The 18,689-nt window shown below is 36.0% G+C and overlaps 1 protein-coding gene across 4 annotated transcripts in view; it reads right to left on the reverse strand.

The window, feature by feature from the left end:
- Window positions 1-4,959: 4,959 nt before the first annotated feature.
- The window catches only part of MAN2A1 (mannosidase alpha class 2A member 1), a 110,126-nt gene continuing 96,396 nt past the window's right edge, over window positions 4,960-18,689 (reverse strand). For 2 of the 4 annotated variants that reach the window (XM_062018366.1, XM_062018368.1), the window contains exons 20-22: window positions 14,867-15,061; window positions 8,776-8,886; window positions 4,960-7,859 (exon numbers count right to left, since the gene is read on the reverse strand). In XM_062018366.1, coding sequence (XP_061874350.1) covers window positions 7,707-7,859; window positions 8,776-8,886; window positions 14,867-15,061 — 459 coding nt within the window. In that variant the 3' untranslated portion in view covers window positions 4,960-7,706. Of the gene's footprint in view, window positions 7,860-8,775; window positions 8,887-14,866; window positions 15,062-17,838; window positions 18,173-18,689 lie in introns of those variants that run through there. The other 2 variants (XM_062018367.1, XR_009820860.1) reach the window with 2 other exon arrangements.

The raw sequence follows: 18,689 nt of genomic DNA on the forward strand, positions 1-18,689 counted from the left end.
TGATCCTGTGATGCAAATATTGACATGAATTATATAGTAAGTCTTTGGGAAAACTAATGAAAGTTTGAAATAATAAATAAGGTATTGCTTTCCCTTTCCTTTCAAATCTTTTTCCTAAGACTCATTACTATCTAGATGCCTACAAAAACATTAGCAGATATATTTTGCTTGGTTATAAATCAATCATAGACAAGTATTATATCTTATTTATGAGTTTAAAAAGATGAACTCAGAAATAGCCAGTCATGAATCTAACAGAATATCTCATTAACAATATAGAGCTAAAAGAAAATCCTGTGAAAGTACAAGGCTGGTGATATAATAGATCAGAATGACTTTATTAAAAAAAAAAGGAAAAGAAGTTAGCTGCTCTGGTAGCTAACAGATGAGACGAATGCACAGACACCTACTGGAGCACCTAAAGATGATAAGCATTCCAAGGAACAGGAGAACAGGGGTTTATACAACACTTCATCTTTTAAAGTTTTTAAGCTTTGTTCTTAGCATTAAAATAAACCATGTGTTCTATTGTATCCATTTATACGCATTCATGTTATGGGTACAAGTGCACTGGCATTCTTTTCCACTATTAATTCAAGCTCCTGCTCTCATTTTCAATTTATGCAGGAATACAAATGAGTAAGTGTTTACCAGTAACCTCCTCTTGGTCCAAGAATCTGGAGTCAGGGTTGTGAGAGAGAGACAGAAAGGTAGATTTGAATGTACATACCAGAAACTTCTCTAAAGAAAGAATGCTTACTCTTAACCAAATAATTGTTCATTTATTTTACTTTGAGCTATCATCTCTGCATTTATTTACATAAGGAAGGTTCCCAAATGTCCTGCGTAGGCTAGCCATAACTTACTGGTTTGAAAACCTGTTTGCTACAAGTTACAGGTTGTTCTCAGTCTCCCCAAAACATGTTATGTGGGTATTTTCTGTGGAAAACAATAGACTCCTATTTATGCTATCTAGTATTTCTTTGAAAGCTTGACAATAGTTTTGAGCTTATCTGTCATAGACACAGGTGCTAAGTATAAAACTGTACCAAAAAAAAAAAAAAGAAAAAAAAAAATAGGACTACCTAAAGCAAACAAAGTGTAGCATCAGTTTTAATATTGATTGCAGAGAGTTTCAAACAAGTACTTAAGGAGAACTGAAGGATCTCACAGCACAAGGTGACAACTTCAAATTATACATACTCTGGAGACTAAAGCCCATCAGCCATCTCAGCTGCTGATACCAGGCTGATACATATCAGCTCATTTTTGAATGTTAGTCAGGCCTGAACAAGTCTTGTTCAAATGTGTTCAGCACCAGCATTAAAGAACAGCACTTGAAGGGATCATCCACCTTTTAATAAATTAGAGAACTATTTCACTGCAACTCAAGCACACTATCAAATCAGAAAAGAAGATATGAGCCCCACTTACATACTGTTGCTTTCACCTATGGGGAAAAACTTGAATCACTAGCCTAATAGAAGGTAAATCTTGAATAACTAAAACTCATATCCCATGATTGGTTTCTGTCATCATCCCAGACACAGATGTTCAGAAAATTGTAAGTCAAACATTTCTACTCCAATAGTTGGCTAATCTACAGCCTTTTGGAACTGGGTATCTTCCTAAATTAGGTAGTTGGTAAAGAAGTGCAAATCACAGCATTCCATGATACAACAGCTAAAATTACAGCAAACAGAAATTATAGCCAAGGAATGTTCAGCAGAGTCTCATGGTAAATGACATACAAGTATAACGCATGCATTTTCATTTTAGCTGACATTAATTTTCTAATGTATACACTACTTACTATGCTCCTCCATAGCCACCCTGATGGTCAGCTCAAATTCATACAACATAGTTTTTAATGATATCTCGATATTTAATAAGAAACTTCTTGAGACTTATATGGAAGCCTGCTGTTTCCAGTCCAGCTCAAGATGATTTTACATATTTCACCATTTTCAACAGCCACATGACAAAGTGAAGTGAGGGCATCCGCGTATTTTTTATATATTTTGAAACTCTGATCTCAGGAAAATATTAGACAAGTATCTCTTTTGAATATTCATCTAAATGCAGGAATATTTGCAAATTTGGATCTCTGGCTTAACCATTTGAGCCAAAATTCTTCCACAGTTGTGCTGCATATCCAGATTCATTCACAATATTATCCTTCCCCCACAACTCTAGAGCAACCGTGCCTATTCTCAGCTAAGGAATAGATTTGGTTTGTCATCCACGACAGGCAATATTCTGATGTACACTGATGAAAAAATTAAAGCTCCACTCTCTAACAGCTTAATAATAATAATAGATATTACTTAGGGAGACAATAAGAAACAATACCAAGGTTCACAATATTTGTCCATATATGTCTAGTTCTGGAGAGAAATAAGCTATTCTGCTCTTAAAAAGTGGGATACTCTAATAAAGAGAAGACTAAATCGAGTCTCCAAAAGCATCAGTGCTTTCCAAGTTCTTTATAGTTGACTTTCTGGTACTAGTCAGCCTGTCAAAGCTGGAAGAGCTTTGTGTACTGGAAGAGGGCAATATTTTTGTGACGTGTAGAGAAGGAAACTTTCTTACCATTCACAGTCTAATGTAATTTCTCCTAACATCAGTGGCTGATCAGAAACAGATTTCCTAAAAGCTACTTTTAAGTGTGGCATTCCTGTTTATGTTTATCTTAGTCAAATTAACAACAACCTAAGAATTTTTATTGAATAACTATTGCTAATTGAATCTAAAATGGCTCCATTGTAAACTCTAAGACATGGTTCCAATGTATAACAGAAGGATTGGCCAAAAAGAAATTTTTGATTGGTTTTGGTTGTTGTTGTTGTTGTTTAGAAAGTATTCCACAAAAGAGACCTAAAGAAGGCCTTTAAAGAGAATTAGGTTTATGAGACAGCTAAATTGGATTGTAGGGAGTTAGGGTTTTCTGATCCCTTAACTAGACCTTAAACTTAGGAGTGGCACATCCATGTTTGAATACCTAGAAATTCTAACAGGCATCTCAGGAGGAAATTCAAGACTACATATGTATTTCAAGTGCAATTCAGTTAGTCTTGTCAGTGTGCAACTACAGAATCCTAGAATCACAAAGGACTGGTTGAAATAGCTGAGCCTGCAAATGCCTATGCATTTAGCTGACCTGCTAAGAGAGGATAAAGTAGCATAACAGGAATTACTAAATTAGAGATTGAAATATCTGAGGAGACCACAGTAATTTGAGAGGAACAGTGGCACATGATTCCTGTATGGTGAGGTGTGATGAACATGGAGTGCTGGCAAAACAGGACAGATACTTCTGTGATCAAAGTCTCCAGTTCAGTCATACTCTTAATACTAATGATCTTACAAACTGTCAGTCAAAGGGCATTCCTTTAACAGGTGCTATATGACAGCAAGAATATACTGAGAACCTGAAGCTCTGAAATGTATGATTACAAATGTCCCTGTTCAAATAGCACAAGTTTATCCACATGATTGAATTTTTAAAAAATTCCTTTGTCATTATCCTCAGTGCTATTAAGTAATTTACCTAAAGGAAAGAGAGTGATATAAATGATGCACTATTGCTACTACATTGAAATTCTGGCAGATAAAAGCTAATGATGCAACACGGACTTTAAATAGCTGTCAATTAATAAAAATCTGTATATTAAAAGACAAGTCCACAGTTTAGTACTATAGTTTGTAGAAATGTATGGAGGTAGAGAACTCTGTATCAGTAATAACACTGAAAATCCCAATAGTTCTCCAATGATTTGAGTATATTCTAGAAGATAAAATTAACTTTTGGATTTTTGATGTTTTTTGCAGCTGTAAATTCTTAATATTATCTTAATATTATCACAGAGTTGTTATCTTAAATAGGATAACAAACTTTGTCATACATACAACTCATCCCAAGTCAGATAATCTGTTAAATCTGCACAATGTATTTTAGTTTCAGTGTCAGTAAAGATAGGTAGAGAAATACAGCACCTGTTATTTTAAAAGCCAGTGGACAGGTATACATCAAATACATTGAATTTCAAAAAGTAACAGTAAAGACTTTATCTATAGTTGGAATAGTGGATTATATTCATGCTGGTACTATTAGATTTCAGAATATGATGACCCTAAAAAGGTGAAGGGGTGCTTTAAATTTGACCTATAATCATTGTTACCTGATGCAGCGAGATGTTATGTGCTTTTATTATGTTATCTCGAAACATCAGCTTTAAAATCACAGAGATTTAAATATTATATGTATATGTATAGTTTTTTATTTATAGGTAAGACTATCCAGTCTAATATCAAATAGCTTTAGACAATAAAATTTATACTAATTGTCCTCACAACTCATGCCCAAGCTCCACCAGCACTTCAAGAAGCATATCTATAAAGCATCTAAGTCTGTCCTACTCATCATATGTAATTACAGCATTAAGTATATTACCATCACATTATTTTCTTAGAAGTGTCCAGACTAATGACACTTGATCTGCTACTCTTACTTTATTTTTTAATGTGTTTCTTAATTTACAATAGCTTCCATTCCATTACCCTCAAAGACTTCAAAGAGAAATGAGACTGATTCAAGTAAAAACATTTCTAGAATTTTGCACCTTCTACTATTTTCTGCCAAGTCAGAGTAAGATTTCCTTTGTGAAACCCTCCCTATGTTGTGCAGTCACACACATTTGCATCTCTCAAGCTAGCATCAATCTTCTGTTTGGTTAACTGTGAAACAGACTGCATCTTTCATAAAGATCTCACCTCACCAAAGATGATTGTCATTGCCAAAAGCTACTGATATTTCAGCTTCTCAAAGAAGCCACACTTCTTGTTCCTCTATTTTCTTGTTAAAATTAAATTAGCTAGGCCTAAAGCATTAATGACGCTGGTCACGTCTCACAATAACAGTATCTTTTATTAGAGATCTTATTTTACATATCCCCATAAGATATAAAACTGTTGAAGAGAAAATATCAAAAACCTTCAGTTGAAATCAGTTTGTTTCAGACAATGTGAGCAAACCAAAGACATTTAAGATAAAGGAATGCAAAAAAAATCAGAACACATACAACTGTGGTATTGAAAAGAATCATGTTTTAAATCATGTCTTACGTTGCATTAAAATCACATTGGAGGGTAAGGATGCTTGGTTCTCTCAACCAACAGTTATAAACCCAGCAGCTATAAAAACAGGAAAAAAAAGATTAAATTAGATGGCCAACACACAGAAAAAAACCCATTAATTAATTTGAATATCCAATATAAAAAAATACAGAGCAAGAATTCACTAAGAGTTGTTGGGAAAAGAAACTCAAAGCCATCAACAGCCACATTCTGAACCAACTGAAGCAAAATTTATTATTAGACTTTGACAAGTTTTGATTTAATTAAGAATTTCAGGAAAAGATCCCAAATTGAAGACTCTTCTGTTGTTATACAAAACATGAAAAAAAAAAAGCTACGGAGATTAAACCTGCTGGTTAAGGAAGATTCAGGCATCATAACACTATAGTTGATGATAAATGAATAGACAGAATGCTATAGGAAAAGTCTTTTGGAAGCAATTAGAACAGGCAAAATACTTTAAAACATTATTGCATCAAAGTCTACTTTTCTGCCCAACAAAACTGAAATAGTACTTTGAAAGCTCTCTTGCACAGAACACATAAAGGTCTCTGAAGCATTTTAATTTTGAAGATGTAACAAAATAAATGTTATGAGAAGTTTCTCCTGGCAAGTCTACCAAGCTTTAAGTTCAAAAAAAAAACCAGTATTTTCATATACTACAGCTAAGAAAAGTTACAGTACATGTTTATTGCATGAAAACATCCATTTATTTGATCCATCTGATTTTTTCCTTTGTTATTAGTGGTTCTCATATTCTCGATATATCTTGCACCAGATCCTACAAAGTATTCCATTAATTACAAAACATACAGTTTGAATTAAGTTGAATTAAGCAAGGAAATCTACACAATCTATCTCAACAAGAAATCCAACTTGTGACAACGCATCAAATCAAAGTTTTGCTTTCAAGATAGCCCATAGCTACATTACATGATTTGATACACAATGATGAAATTAAATACAGTAGGCAATACTAGAGTTAAAAATAGCACATCTTTTTACCAGTTATGATGACTTTTCATGCATTAGTATTAAAGATAAACAATGACGGATGGAAAAGTAAAGCATAAGCAAGAGATAGAATAAAGAGTTACGAAGACTAAGAAATTGGATCATATTCAAGTGCATGTTTATATATATTAGCTGTAAACAGCTGCTCTACTTACGGAAATATTTTTCACACTTGAATGGCTTCAGCATTAAATATGAATTACTTACTATGTGAAAACAAATCAAAAAGTAAGACAGCATTCTTCAGTAATATGAACACTGGTAATGTGAGGTTGCAAATTTGAAAAATGTTATTTAAAATATAGGCACATGATTCTGAATTAACAGGTCACCAGAGTCTGTGACATGCAAGCACATGTTTTGATGAGTTTGTAAACTATGTCTTGCTTACTATCAACTCTCTGCAGCAAGTTGCTATTTCCTTGAAAGCAGATGAATTTAGGTTTTGCAGTAATTCTTCTTTTTGTCTGTTTTATGTTGTGACATCATTTTAATACATTCAAATAGTCATAATGTTCAGAATAAGACAGCACAAACTTGGTGCAGGAGGACATAGATCAGAGTATGGCCAGCATTGTCGGACAGGAGATACACAGCTTAGGTATTATATAAACTACTTTTCCCCCAGAAACATTAACATAGACACCAAAATTGTAACAAGACATATAAAAAAATAAGGCACATTTATCTTGATATGATAATCTTGAAATAGAAAACTCATTTGAGTGAACATCAGTATCTAAATGAGTTTTATAAAAATCTTGTATTCATAATTATGACATTTCTCATCATACATGATAATGGAATAATTGCACGTATCCCAGTGTGTCAAGTAACAAAATTGGCGTTTTATTAAACATTTCCATTGCAAAATTATTTTGTAGGGTCATGTTTTCCTATTTACACAACTCAGATGAATGGCAGAAGTATTAACATCTACCATCACATATCACAAGTAATGCAGGCTTCGTTTTACCACAATTAATAATCCCCTTTATGTTGAATACATTGAAATTAATTGTGGAATAAATTGACATTATTGTCATTTATATAAATGACTGTAAATATTTGGACATTAGCTAGTACACAAGACTATTTTATTCCATTTTATTTCCAAGCTGCATCAGGACTTTCTACACTGAATTATTTTTAAATAAATTCATCAAGGATCAGAAAAAAAGGCTGTTTAAAATCTAATGTCCTCTTTATGAAAGTTAAAACACCAGAAACATCATCAGTTAGTATTTAACCTGAGATTTAATCTGTTGAGAGTTTAACAACCTTAGAAACTTCTTTACTTGTTGCATTAACTTATACTGATGTTGCCATTTTATGAAAAAAAAACACACACCAAAACAAGCAAAAAAAAAACCCAACCAAAAAAAGTTGCTTGCAACATGGCTTTTCACTGTGTTGGTAAAAAAAAAATATAGAATGCATGTTTTTCTCACATTTTCCAGAAGCTGGAATAATTATAATGTGCTTCTTATTGCACGTGAAACTTATGAGATACCATTGCCAATTCCTCTTCTCTATCTGAGTATTAAAGCCAGATTTCATCTTAGCCGAATCCGGAATGTATTTATCTCCATAGAACTCATATTTATTTCACTTATATTTCTGGCATCTGGAGGTGAATGCAGCAAAGATAAAGATGTGGGTGTAAGACTTTCCACTCTGAATTTGTTAAACAGTTTATGCATCTTTATCTGGACAAAAAAAAAAAAAAGGGAGAAAAAAAGAAATTAGGACATACAGTATATACCTTATAATTGACTTTAAACTCATAGAATCACAGAATGGTAGGGGTTGGAAGGGACCTTTAGAGATCATCTAGTCCAACCCTGGTCCAAATTATGCATCTCCTTACAAGCGCCAGCACAGCAATTCTTAAACAAAAGATTATGAATATTTTTAAGTACTTTGGCTCAAATGCTATGCACTAAATTAGAGTGGCAAAGTTTATCCATCATACTTTGAAGCAAGTAAGTTAAATCAAGATATTAAAAATCTGATCAGAAAAAACTGGATTAAAACTACTCTTGTTTCTAAACAACATAGTCCCAAAGCTATTTCAAAATTTGATTACAAAACTGCTAGATTCATAACCATTTAGTCCATCTGTAACCCTGAAAACAAAGTTGGACAATTTCTATTTATCTATAACATCAATTCTATGACAATTGCAAAACATTGATATTTGCAATGGCATAGGTAATGTGAACATGCGTAGACAAAGGACGTGCTGTAACAAGCAACAATTTTCAAAGTTATAGTCACTTGTGTATATATTAATAATACTCTAAACATACATTTCAGAATATGCAATTTTAATCTTTTTAATAGTAAAGTTTAAAAACACTGTAAAAACACTGGCCTGTGTTATATAAAAACAATATTTATAGGAAGTTGAGATTAAAACCAATATAGAAGTTTATTAGTTGATGCTTACATGGTCATTTCTACACACCAGCAGATCCCCATCCTTTAACAAATGGAAAGCTGCTTTCAAGATAATTTTTTTTATCCTGACAACTCTTAAGAAATAAGTACCTATAATTTAAGTTAAATATCAGTATTTCTGCAATATTTTTAAGGTAAGCTACCCAAAGGATATTAGTATACCTTTCCCTGAGTAGTGGAACAGAGCAGACCAAGGTCTCTGTTTGAAAATCTACAGTCAAATCCTTTTCTGTGAAGAATCAGAGCAGCTTCATCAGATGGCTCAACATCTACCTACAAATATGAAAAATAAAAAGTTACTTAGAAAGTAGCAGAGACAGAAAGACACATTTTAAGACTTTATAAAATTATCATTACCTTATACTGATAGAGCCACTTACGCCTTAAATAATCTTCAGCCAAGACTGAACAGTCATGTTTCTTTTACTGTTTATAAGACTAAGTATAGAAAGAACTACACAGCAAAGAGAGTTTAGATATATAAAGTTCTGCAGAATATAAATCTAAGTGGTTAATCAAGGAGTTCAAAGCTCAATAAATGCACATATAAAGACTGAGAATTTAAGTGTAGCTATCACTGTTTCATTAACTGACTTCCAGAAACATTATTATGCAAAATGAAAACCAAACTACAAATCACATGCTAATTACAAAAGCCAGTTTTAAATACCCATTGTGACTACATTCCATCGAGCTTCAACTTGGCAAGACAGCTCTCAAAATCTAACTCATCTTTAGGTGTACAGGAAAATAGGCACCAAAATACAAATGTTAAATAAATTTTACCTTTACAGATAAGGCATATAGTGCACTTGAGCCTCAAAAGGCATCAAAGAGTAATCCACAATATCAACTTCCTAGATTGGACCAAATCTGCAATATCACTTAAGACAAATGGTCACAAGCACAGCATATAAATGCCTCAAATCAGAGTCCTGTTTTTTTAATATGTACTTCAGAAAAAAAAGTCACGGCCTAATACTGGCTGGGATACTTCAATTTACGCAGAAACTTTTTTTTTTCCTTTTACACTAAGATATAGAAAACCAGTCTTGTACAGCAAGAGCAACATAAAAAACAATTCTTCACATTACAGATGAATGTGCATGCAAGCCATCTTCACACCACACAAGTGGTGTGCCAAGGTGCCCTTCAATGCCACAAGCTGGTTGCTGTATAGTTATTTTCTATGGTGCATTACTTGATTTCTTTTTTGCTGTTGTTTTACATTCTTCAGCACTTCATCTTATTACACATACAATAAGGTCATAAAAATGATGGTTCTACCCAGAGTCATGACAGTTATTTTTCTCTAATTTATTTCTGATTTACTTGATTTGATACTGGTGCTTTTTTTTTTCCCCCAAAAGTCTGTGTCCTGAGTTAGGTGCAATGCTGGTACTTCAGTATCTATTGCACTGGAGAAACCTATGTCAGCAAGTATTAGGCACTTTGTCATGCTTCAGCTCTTGAAGGTGCAAGAAATGAGAGAGGTCTTAACCTAACAGGCTTCAGATCCAAACCAATTTTCTCTTAATAAAGGAGATCTTGGAACAGCATGAATCAGCTTCTTTGACACCAAGCAAGATACAGCTTCATAGTATGACAAATTCATAGAATTAAGTACTCGTTCAGACAATGAAAAATGATAAACTGATAATGTTAGTATTTCCTAAGTAACTTTCTCAATTAAAATAGTAAAAATTTACTCAGCAGTATTTGGATCTGAAATGAGATAATCTGCAGTAAAGCATTTAAAAATGTAAAAACTTTTCATAGTTTACAAATCATGCACAAAACTCAGCTGGAGAACACTTCTATGAACATTAGCTTAGAACATACTAAATTCAAGTTTTTAATTAATAAATGGTATCCACAATTGGCATAGTCAAATAAGTTTGCAGTATTTAGTATCACTGATGGTTGAAAAAGTTCACATCATGTTCATTGGAATAGTAGTACCATTTTCCACATTAAATAAGGTAATAATAATGATGTGGCAAAATTATTTTCTGTCACCAACTATGAAATACGTGACCTGGTTTTAACTGCCACTGATGTGACAGTGTTACACTTAAAAGTAGATATTCTTATGCACACAAACTAATTCCATCTGCCTAAACATCAGATAAGAGAAATATTAAAATTCATAATGCAACAGACTGACTTTCCATGGGGTAAACTGATGTTAAAAATGACAAATCAGTAAATTTCTCTATTACAGTTGAATTATCTTGTAGTTATCTGCGTAACGAATGTATGAATTTCAAATAATGGCATGAATATTTAATATTTTGAGTTCTAAAAATTAAATATTATCTTAATTAAGATTAAAAAGATTTTAAACAGGAAAGGAATAAACAAATAATGACACCTTCAGAAAAAAAGTGTTTTGCTATGTACCAATATTCAACCTTTTAGGATTTTATTAGGGACATAGCATTCATATCTAATAAATTAAGCTGTTTTAACCTATTATCAAAGCAGATATAAGACTAAGTTGCCACAGCTTCTTCATCTACTTTAGTTTACCTTTTCTTATATCATCTCTAGGTAAATTAGATTAAGTGTATGCAAGCCTAAGGAATGTCTAAGCAAGGATGAATCTAATTTACATCAAATAACACATTCTAAAAATTACCATGGTAACTGCACGAAAAACTGTAACAAAATTCTCAATACTCAACAACCAACAGGGTCCTTAATCTTGTAAAACTTGACAGTATTGTTATATGACAAGAATTCCCTAACTATAATACTATCAAATCTCTGACTGCCTTTCTTGAAAAGGCTGCCAAAGTTTGATTTGATTTTGATTTCTGAAATATAAAATACGGTTCTCACATCAGGCATCCTGAAGAAAAAAATTGTTGCTAGGCTTTATCATAAGCAGCATCCCAGGGCAATGCTGCTAACATTTTATGAGAAAGAAAAACACTTTTAATCTGATTACTGTAAGCTAACAGAAATGCATTGAAAGTTAATCAACATTACAAAACTATGTATTTAGTATAAAAGGACAAACATATTCAGTTTTAAAATCTTGAGGCCCAGTTTATCTATAGTAGACAAATCTGTGTAAAGCAATTTAAAAACTGGAGCTTTATTAATTTTTTTTTTTCAATTTCCTATTACTAAGGTACTGGACTCTTCCATGATGTGATCACGTTTCTTACAACCACAGCAATATTATTTCTAATGAGAGGAGAGTTAAAAGGGAAACCAGGAATTCCCTTATGTTTTTTTCTCATATATGCTATAATTCCTTTTTACGCATTCTGATTTCTACTTTAAATGTTAGTAATTTTTTTTTTTATTTGATACTCTTTTATGTGAAATTGTAATTTGAAAATGAACTTCAGCAGGTAAAGTAATGGAGAAGTAGCCTACATTTCCAGAAAAGGGCATTATACCTATTAGACAGAATGATGATACATGTCATTCAAATACTTGGGAGATAACAGAAAGGAAACAGACTTAAAAAGGCTTCTTTTGGTATGCAAGAAAATATTTTCAAGGCGTAGCATCATTTCTGCTGTAGGAAAAACCTGTTCTCCAACAATAGTGCTCCTATCCTATGACTACTGATAACTTTCACTTTGAAGTGCACAGAGTAATGCTGCAAGCTCCAGAGCTGTCAATCAAATAATCCTTGAAATACATAGCTGTGGACAGGGAAGAGATTGTAGCCTTAAACTCCCTTATACTAATGGGATACTAGGGTCCACATAGCTGTAGTGGGCTTGCTAGCCAGGAGGCTACAGGTGTGGCTTCTTTAAAAAGCTACTAGAAGCTTCCCTTGTATCTCATTGGGCCAGAGGCAGCTAGCTTTAAGATGGACTTGCTGCTGATCAAGGCTAAGCTTTGTAATGGAGGTAACGCATCTATGATTAACATATTGGAGAAGGAGAAGAAGTTGCTGTGCAGGTGCAAAAACTGCAGCAGTAGCAGAAGGGAGTGAGAATGTGAGAATAACATTTTCACAGACACCAAGGTCAGTGAAGAAGGAGATGAGGAGGTGCTTCAGCTGTCAGAGTAGAGATTCCCCTGCAGCCTATGGTGCAGCAGCCCATGCTGAGGCCCTGACCCTGCAGCCATGGAGGCAATGAGGAAGAGATCCAACTACAGCCGAGGGATGACCCCATGTCAAAGAGCGTGGACGCCCAAGGGAGGCTCTGACCCTGTGGGACTCCTGTGCTGGAACAGGCTCCTGGCAGGACCTGTGGGCACATGGACAGAGAGGAGCCCATACTGGAGCAGGCTTGCTGTCAGGACTTGTGATCCTGTAGGCGGACACACACTGCAGCAGTCTGTTCCTGAAGGACTGTTTTCCCCATGAAGCAGTTTGTGAAGAACTGCAGCTCACAGGAAGGACTCAAGTTAGAGAAGTTCAAAGAAGATTATCTCCATGGTAGGGATCCCATGCTGGAGCAGGGAAATGGTGAAGAGTCTTCCCCCCTGAGAGGAAGGTGCAGCAGAAACCACCTGTGATGAACTGACCATAACTCCCATTCCCATTCCCCATCCCCCTGTGCCACTGAGAGGGGGGAGGTAGTAACTCGGGAAGAAGGGAGGGGTAGGGGGAGGTGTTTTAAGATTGAGTTTGCATTTCTCATTTCCCTACTCTTGATTGTTAATAAATCAAACCAATTCTCCCAAGTTGAGTCTGTCTTGTCCATGATAGTGACTACAGAGTGATTTCCCTGCCCTTATCTTCCTCCATGAGCCTTTTGTTGCATTTTCTCTCCCCTATCCAGTTTAGGATGGGAAGTGGTAGAGCATCTTTGGTAGACATCTAGTATCCAGCCAGGGTTAAACTACCGTGACAGCCCAGATAATCATAGAATTCACCTATGAATAGTAACATTGAACTCAAAAAAGCAAACACAGGACCAGCCTTCCATTTCACAGGTTTCATGGCCACATGATAGAAACAAGAAGAGGAAGTCTAAGCCTCAGAAACAGAGAGGAGACATGTTCATGAAGATCTATCCCAGAAATTGCCGTGAAGAAGCAAATAGGTGTTGCTTAGCCCACTGAAGTAAACTGAAAGCATATTTGGTAAAATGTGGAACATACACTTCACCTGGAGATTTAATTCAATATGAAGTTTCCTCACAACCCTTCAGAGGCATAAGACTTGCAGAATCAGAGTTATCTAACTTTGAAATTCAAAATAAGAAACCATCACAGCTGAAGAAGTGTATGAGACTAAACTACTAACAGAGAAAGTGTAAGTTAACTAATTGTAATAAGGTTAAGACTAAAAATTAAGAACGATGATAAAACAGTATCTAATAGCAAGTTTTGCAGATATTTTGAATATAATCTGAGGTTGCTCTAGATAAGCAGTTTTACCTCAGCCACCACAGAGACTCTAAGAGACAAGGAATAACTGTAGTATGGCAGAATTAAAGAGATTTCATCTACGGTAACAGCATTGGTGAGTGATACTGTAAATACAGCATAAAGTTAATATACCCACATTTTAAAAGGTATTTGAAAACTGAAAAGAATTTATAGAAGAACTGGTGAAAGACGAATGCACACAGAGTTCTACTTCTATAGATTATAAAACAGAAAATTGAAATACAGTGGTTAGAATTGTGTAAGTTCCTTAGGAAGGGGAAAAAATACTGAGTACAGAACAGGGCTTTGTTCGATTTTACTTTTTTGTGCTTTTTTTTGTGTAAATCTGAGAATAGTTTCGAAGTAATAAAGGATTGGAAACCGATGTCAGGACAATTAAAATAGGTCTTGTATTTAAACATAAAAATATTTTAACAATTTATTCCTATGGATGTTAAGAAGTGATAGATTTTCTTTAATTCTTCCAAGTGGAACCAGATGGGTTTACAACTATATGCTTTATTAAAAACACAAATTACTGTGCTCAGAATAAAGCCTACTGTGATAAACACAACTCATCTTAATACAGAAGGCAGCAAAGCATATGAACTTTTGTGCTCTTTAATTTTGAGAATTCCTTGAAATGTGTCCCCTCCTGAGACAGAACACTGCTCTATACATATTACTATGTTGTGAAAACACAATACCTGTATTTTACATTACTCAAACAGACACAAGTCTCTAGTTCTTGCTACTTTAACAAAAATGAGTCATTAAGCTGCATTTGATCATATTATATAAGCCTCTCATTGAATTGTATTTATTAGGCTGTATTAATAAGCTATATGGTATGTTTGCTAATGAAAACAGTGGTTTGCTACTGAAAACAGTGGTTTGACCTTACCTTTGATTGGATTGACCTCAGATTGACTATATGCATGTCACAGGGCATGGATGACACAAGTGGAGAAAAAGTACTCAGCATTTCTGGGACATCTGAATCTGCATATGTTGTCATTGGAATTACAGGATGATTTAAGTAAGAAGATGTCATATGGCTAAGAAGTGAGGGAAAACTGACTGATTCCTTTTCTTCATTCTACAAAATACAAGAGAAAATATATGCAAAATCATTTTAATATTTAATATGTCTTAATTTTTAAACCCATTTACTTAATATATAATTCCATTAGTAGAAAATTTTCATTGATAGACTGTACATGTCATTATTTTTGAAAACTTGTGATCATTCACTAATTCTATTCTATTACAAAGTACATCTCCTGCTTTTACAAGTCATTAGTACATCTTTCAAAATAAACATTACACGACAACTCACTTTACATTCATCTTCAGTCTTCTGTTAGTCCTTGATGTGTAAACGATGTAGTTTAGAGAAAGAAACCAGCTACTACTTTAGCAAGTTGCTTCTGTCCATTCAGAATCCACTTGAATGTGGACAGACAGCTAGTCTTTTACAGGCTTCCTTTTCTGCATAAATTTTCTGTCCCGAGTTTCTTTCTTACTTTCTTCAGATCCACCTCATATCCTACATCGTTCTGTCTTTTCAATCTAACTTCTTAGAACTGTTTGCTGGAAGAAATTGTAACTAGCATCTTTGTCTGCAGTGCAAAAGATTTCTTTCACCAGTTTTATTTCAACATCACATCAGAAGGAGTAGAAGGGACCCTCTCCCGAGATTTTACAGGTTTTGTACTTGAGTTTTATATTTACAGTGCTTTTATGTGTCTGTAAAAGCTATGTTGCAAACCTAAGTCCTACATATTCACAATATCTAGTTAAAGCTCCACAGAAGCCAGAAGAGAAATAAAGGTACTTTCAAAAGACAGTCTCTGTTTCAGAAAGGGAGATTAAGATAGGGGTGAAAACTTCCTTCTATACTTTATTCCTTCTCTACTATTCTACTATTCTATCTACTCTATTCCTTCTATACTTTAAACAGCTAGTATTTAGTGAAAACTTTGCAGAAAGTTTAGTTAAAACATAGAATCTTAAGCACTGGTATATTAAATTTGTATTTTATGATAAAGACATGGAAATAAAACACAAATGGAAGATCCTTAAAGAAAAGGGAAGAAACATTTATCAGGTTATAATGGACAAGAAGAACAGTAATCCCTGTTTTGGGGTGTTTACACATGTATGCATACTTATTTATATCTCTTGCAGTTGCATTAAATACAATGCATTAAATGCTTTAATTGCCTGATGGGGCAAGGCAATCTGAGTTCTAGTTATATGAATTTAATGCACAATCAAGACCAGAGTCAGAGTCATGGTTAAAGTAGTTGCTGTCACATAGCGCAGACAGCAGGCCACTTTCTGCTCCTTCAAGGTCGGGCTGTTTTCAGCTAACGAGCTAACAACTCAAGGTGGAAAACAACTTCAGGGGAAAACAAGATGGGAAAATGTGAGGGAGCTTGCTTATCGCAGAAACCGCAAGTAGGATGAACATAAGAATGTAAGCTATTAGCTGCTGTTGCTGAGCTAGCTTTGAAGCTGCTGTGTATATAAGTTAGAGCCTGCTCTCAATAAAGAAGATTTCTGCCATCACTCACATTGAGTAGGACTGATTTCTTCCCACTCAGCTGAGAATCGGACCCTGGGTTGATCGCCGTATGAAGTAGGCTTAGAGCTGTTTTTTCAGGCTTCGAGCCTGGGTTTTTCAGGCTTAGAGTCTGGTTCATTTTTCAGGCTTCGAGCCTGGTTTGCAGACTTAGAGTCTGGTTCATTTTTCAGGCTTTGAGCCTGGTTTTCAGACTTCGAGTCTGGTTATTTCAGGCCAAGAGCCGAAAACTTCGCGGCATATGGCGCCCGAACAGGGACCATCACTGGGTGTTACCGGGTAAAGAGCCTGCCTGCGGGGAGCTGAGACTTGAAAATCCGGAGGCAGAGTCAGTCGTCGGAGGAGGAAGCCTGCCAGATCCCAAGCAGAGGTTGCTGTACCTGGGGGAGTGACTACCGGTTGCGGTGAGACGAGGAGCTGGCAACATGGATAAGGAGGCAGCACTCTCACTTTTACATCGCTTTTTAGAAAAGCGGGGGGTGGACTTTAAACTGACCGATTTGTCTGGTCTACTTGTACATAGTAATTGTAAAGGCTTTTTTAAGGACTCTGAGAAATATTTTGATGAGGAGGAGTGGAGAGCATATGGGACTTGTCTTTGGGACTTGGTTATAGACGAAGATAAGACTGCTCGGAAACTGATGAAACCATGGAGAGAAGTAATTAACCGTTTGAAAAAGTATAAGTTGGAAAAGGATTTGGCTGTTGCTGTAACTCAGTGGCTTGATATGCCTGAGACTGTAGCCGAGCCAACAGCTGGACTGTTTGGTATCGGGACTAATTATGTCTCACCTCCCTTTTCTGGTGAGTGGTGAGAAATTTGAAACCTTCTCTGGGAAGCCACTATTAGTGGTGATAAGGACAGTAGTAGTAAAATCAGTAAAAATTTAGGTCTCGTTTGGAGAGACGTGCTAAATACTTTAAAAGAAATGCCTGCAGCCCAGGCATTGACCGTTGCACCGAGGCTGAAGGAGACAGACAAGGGAACGGACAGGTTCCTGCAGGAAGTATTAAAGAAACTGGAGCGACAAGAGACCATCGAGACACAGCCTGTCGCCACTGAAAGCCAGCCCGGTGCGCAGCCCATCGCTGAGCGGGCCGTGCTGAGAAAAAAAAAAAGTTATTTTATACACAAGAGTTTTTGCAAAGTCAGAGAGGCGAAGGGGCTTCGGAGCAGAGCCCCCGCGGGAGAGCTGCTTCCCATTCGAGCCCAGCCCGCCGAGTTACCCCTGGGACGACTTGCAGGGGAATGCCAAGTGGGCGGAGTCGGGCGGGGGTGCAGCGCAGGACGATCAGAGGAGTGGGGGAGCGCGCCCCGTGTTAGACTGGGCACCATCGGGCACGCGAGGGGAGACAAAGAAAACACAGGAGAGAGTAATACCGACTGCGCCGCCGGCACCGGGGACGGCACGGAGTGAGCCAGACGCCCCCTGCCCCTTCATCCGCAGCCGCTGCCGGGCAGCCGCTTCCCGCGCCCGGTCAGTGTCTCCGGAGCCCCCCAACACACCGCGCGCCGATACCGCCGTGAGGAAACAATTTTTATCACTTTGCTTTGTCAGAGCTTCAGGAAACGAATTGGCAGCACGTTTCAAAGAAGAATGTTTATGGACTGGCAAATCTAATCTGTGGAGTAAACAGACTCTTCAGAGCATGTCTAGTCCCAAAACATAGGGAGACAATATTAAATATCTGTCAATCAAAACCTAACATCTGACAACAGCAGAGATGGTAAGCCAAATAATCTTAAGTTTTCCAAAGACAAACACAGACAGAAAAATTTGTTTCTTTCTATACAATCCAATGATTACAGAATCACAGAATGGCAGGGGTTGGAAGAGACCTCTAGAGATCATCTAGTCCTAAAGTGCTAAAGCAGGTTCACCTAGGTCATGTTGCATAGGAATGTGTCCAGGAGGATTTTGAAAACGTCCAGAGAAGGAGTCTCCATAACATGGGCAGTATGTTCCAGGGCTTCCTCACTCTCACAGGAAACAAGTTTTTCCTCTTGCTCAAGTGGAACTTTGTGTGTTCCACTTTGTGACCATTACCCCTTATCTTGCCACTGGGCATTACAGATAAAGACTGGTCCCATCTTCTCAATGTCCACTCTTAAGGTTTTTATAAGCATCGATAAGGTCCC

The sequence above is a fragment of the Colius striatus genome, chromosome Z, assembly GCF_028858725.1.
Source record: "Colius striatus isolate bColStr4 chromosome Z, bColStr4.1.hap1, whole genome shotgun sequence".
In the NCBI taxonomy this organism is placed as follows: domain Eukaryota; kingdom Metazoa; phylum Chordata; class Aves; order Coliiformes; family Coliidae; genus Colius; species Colius striatus.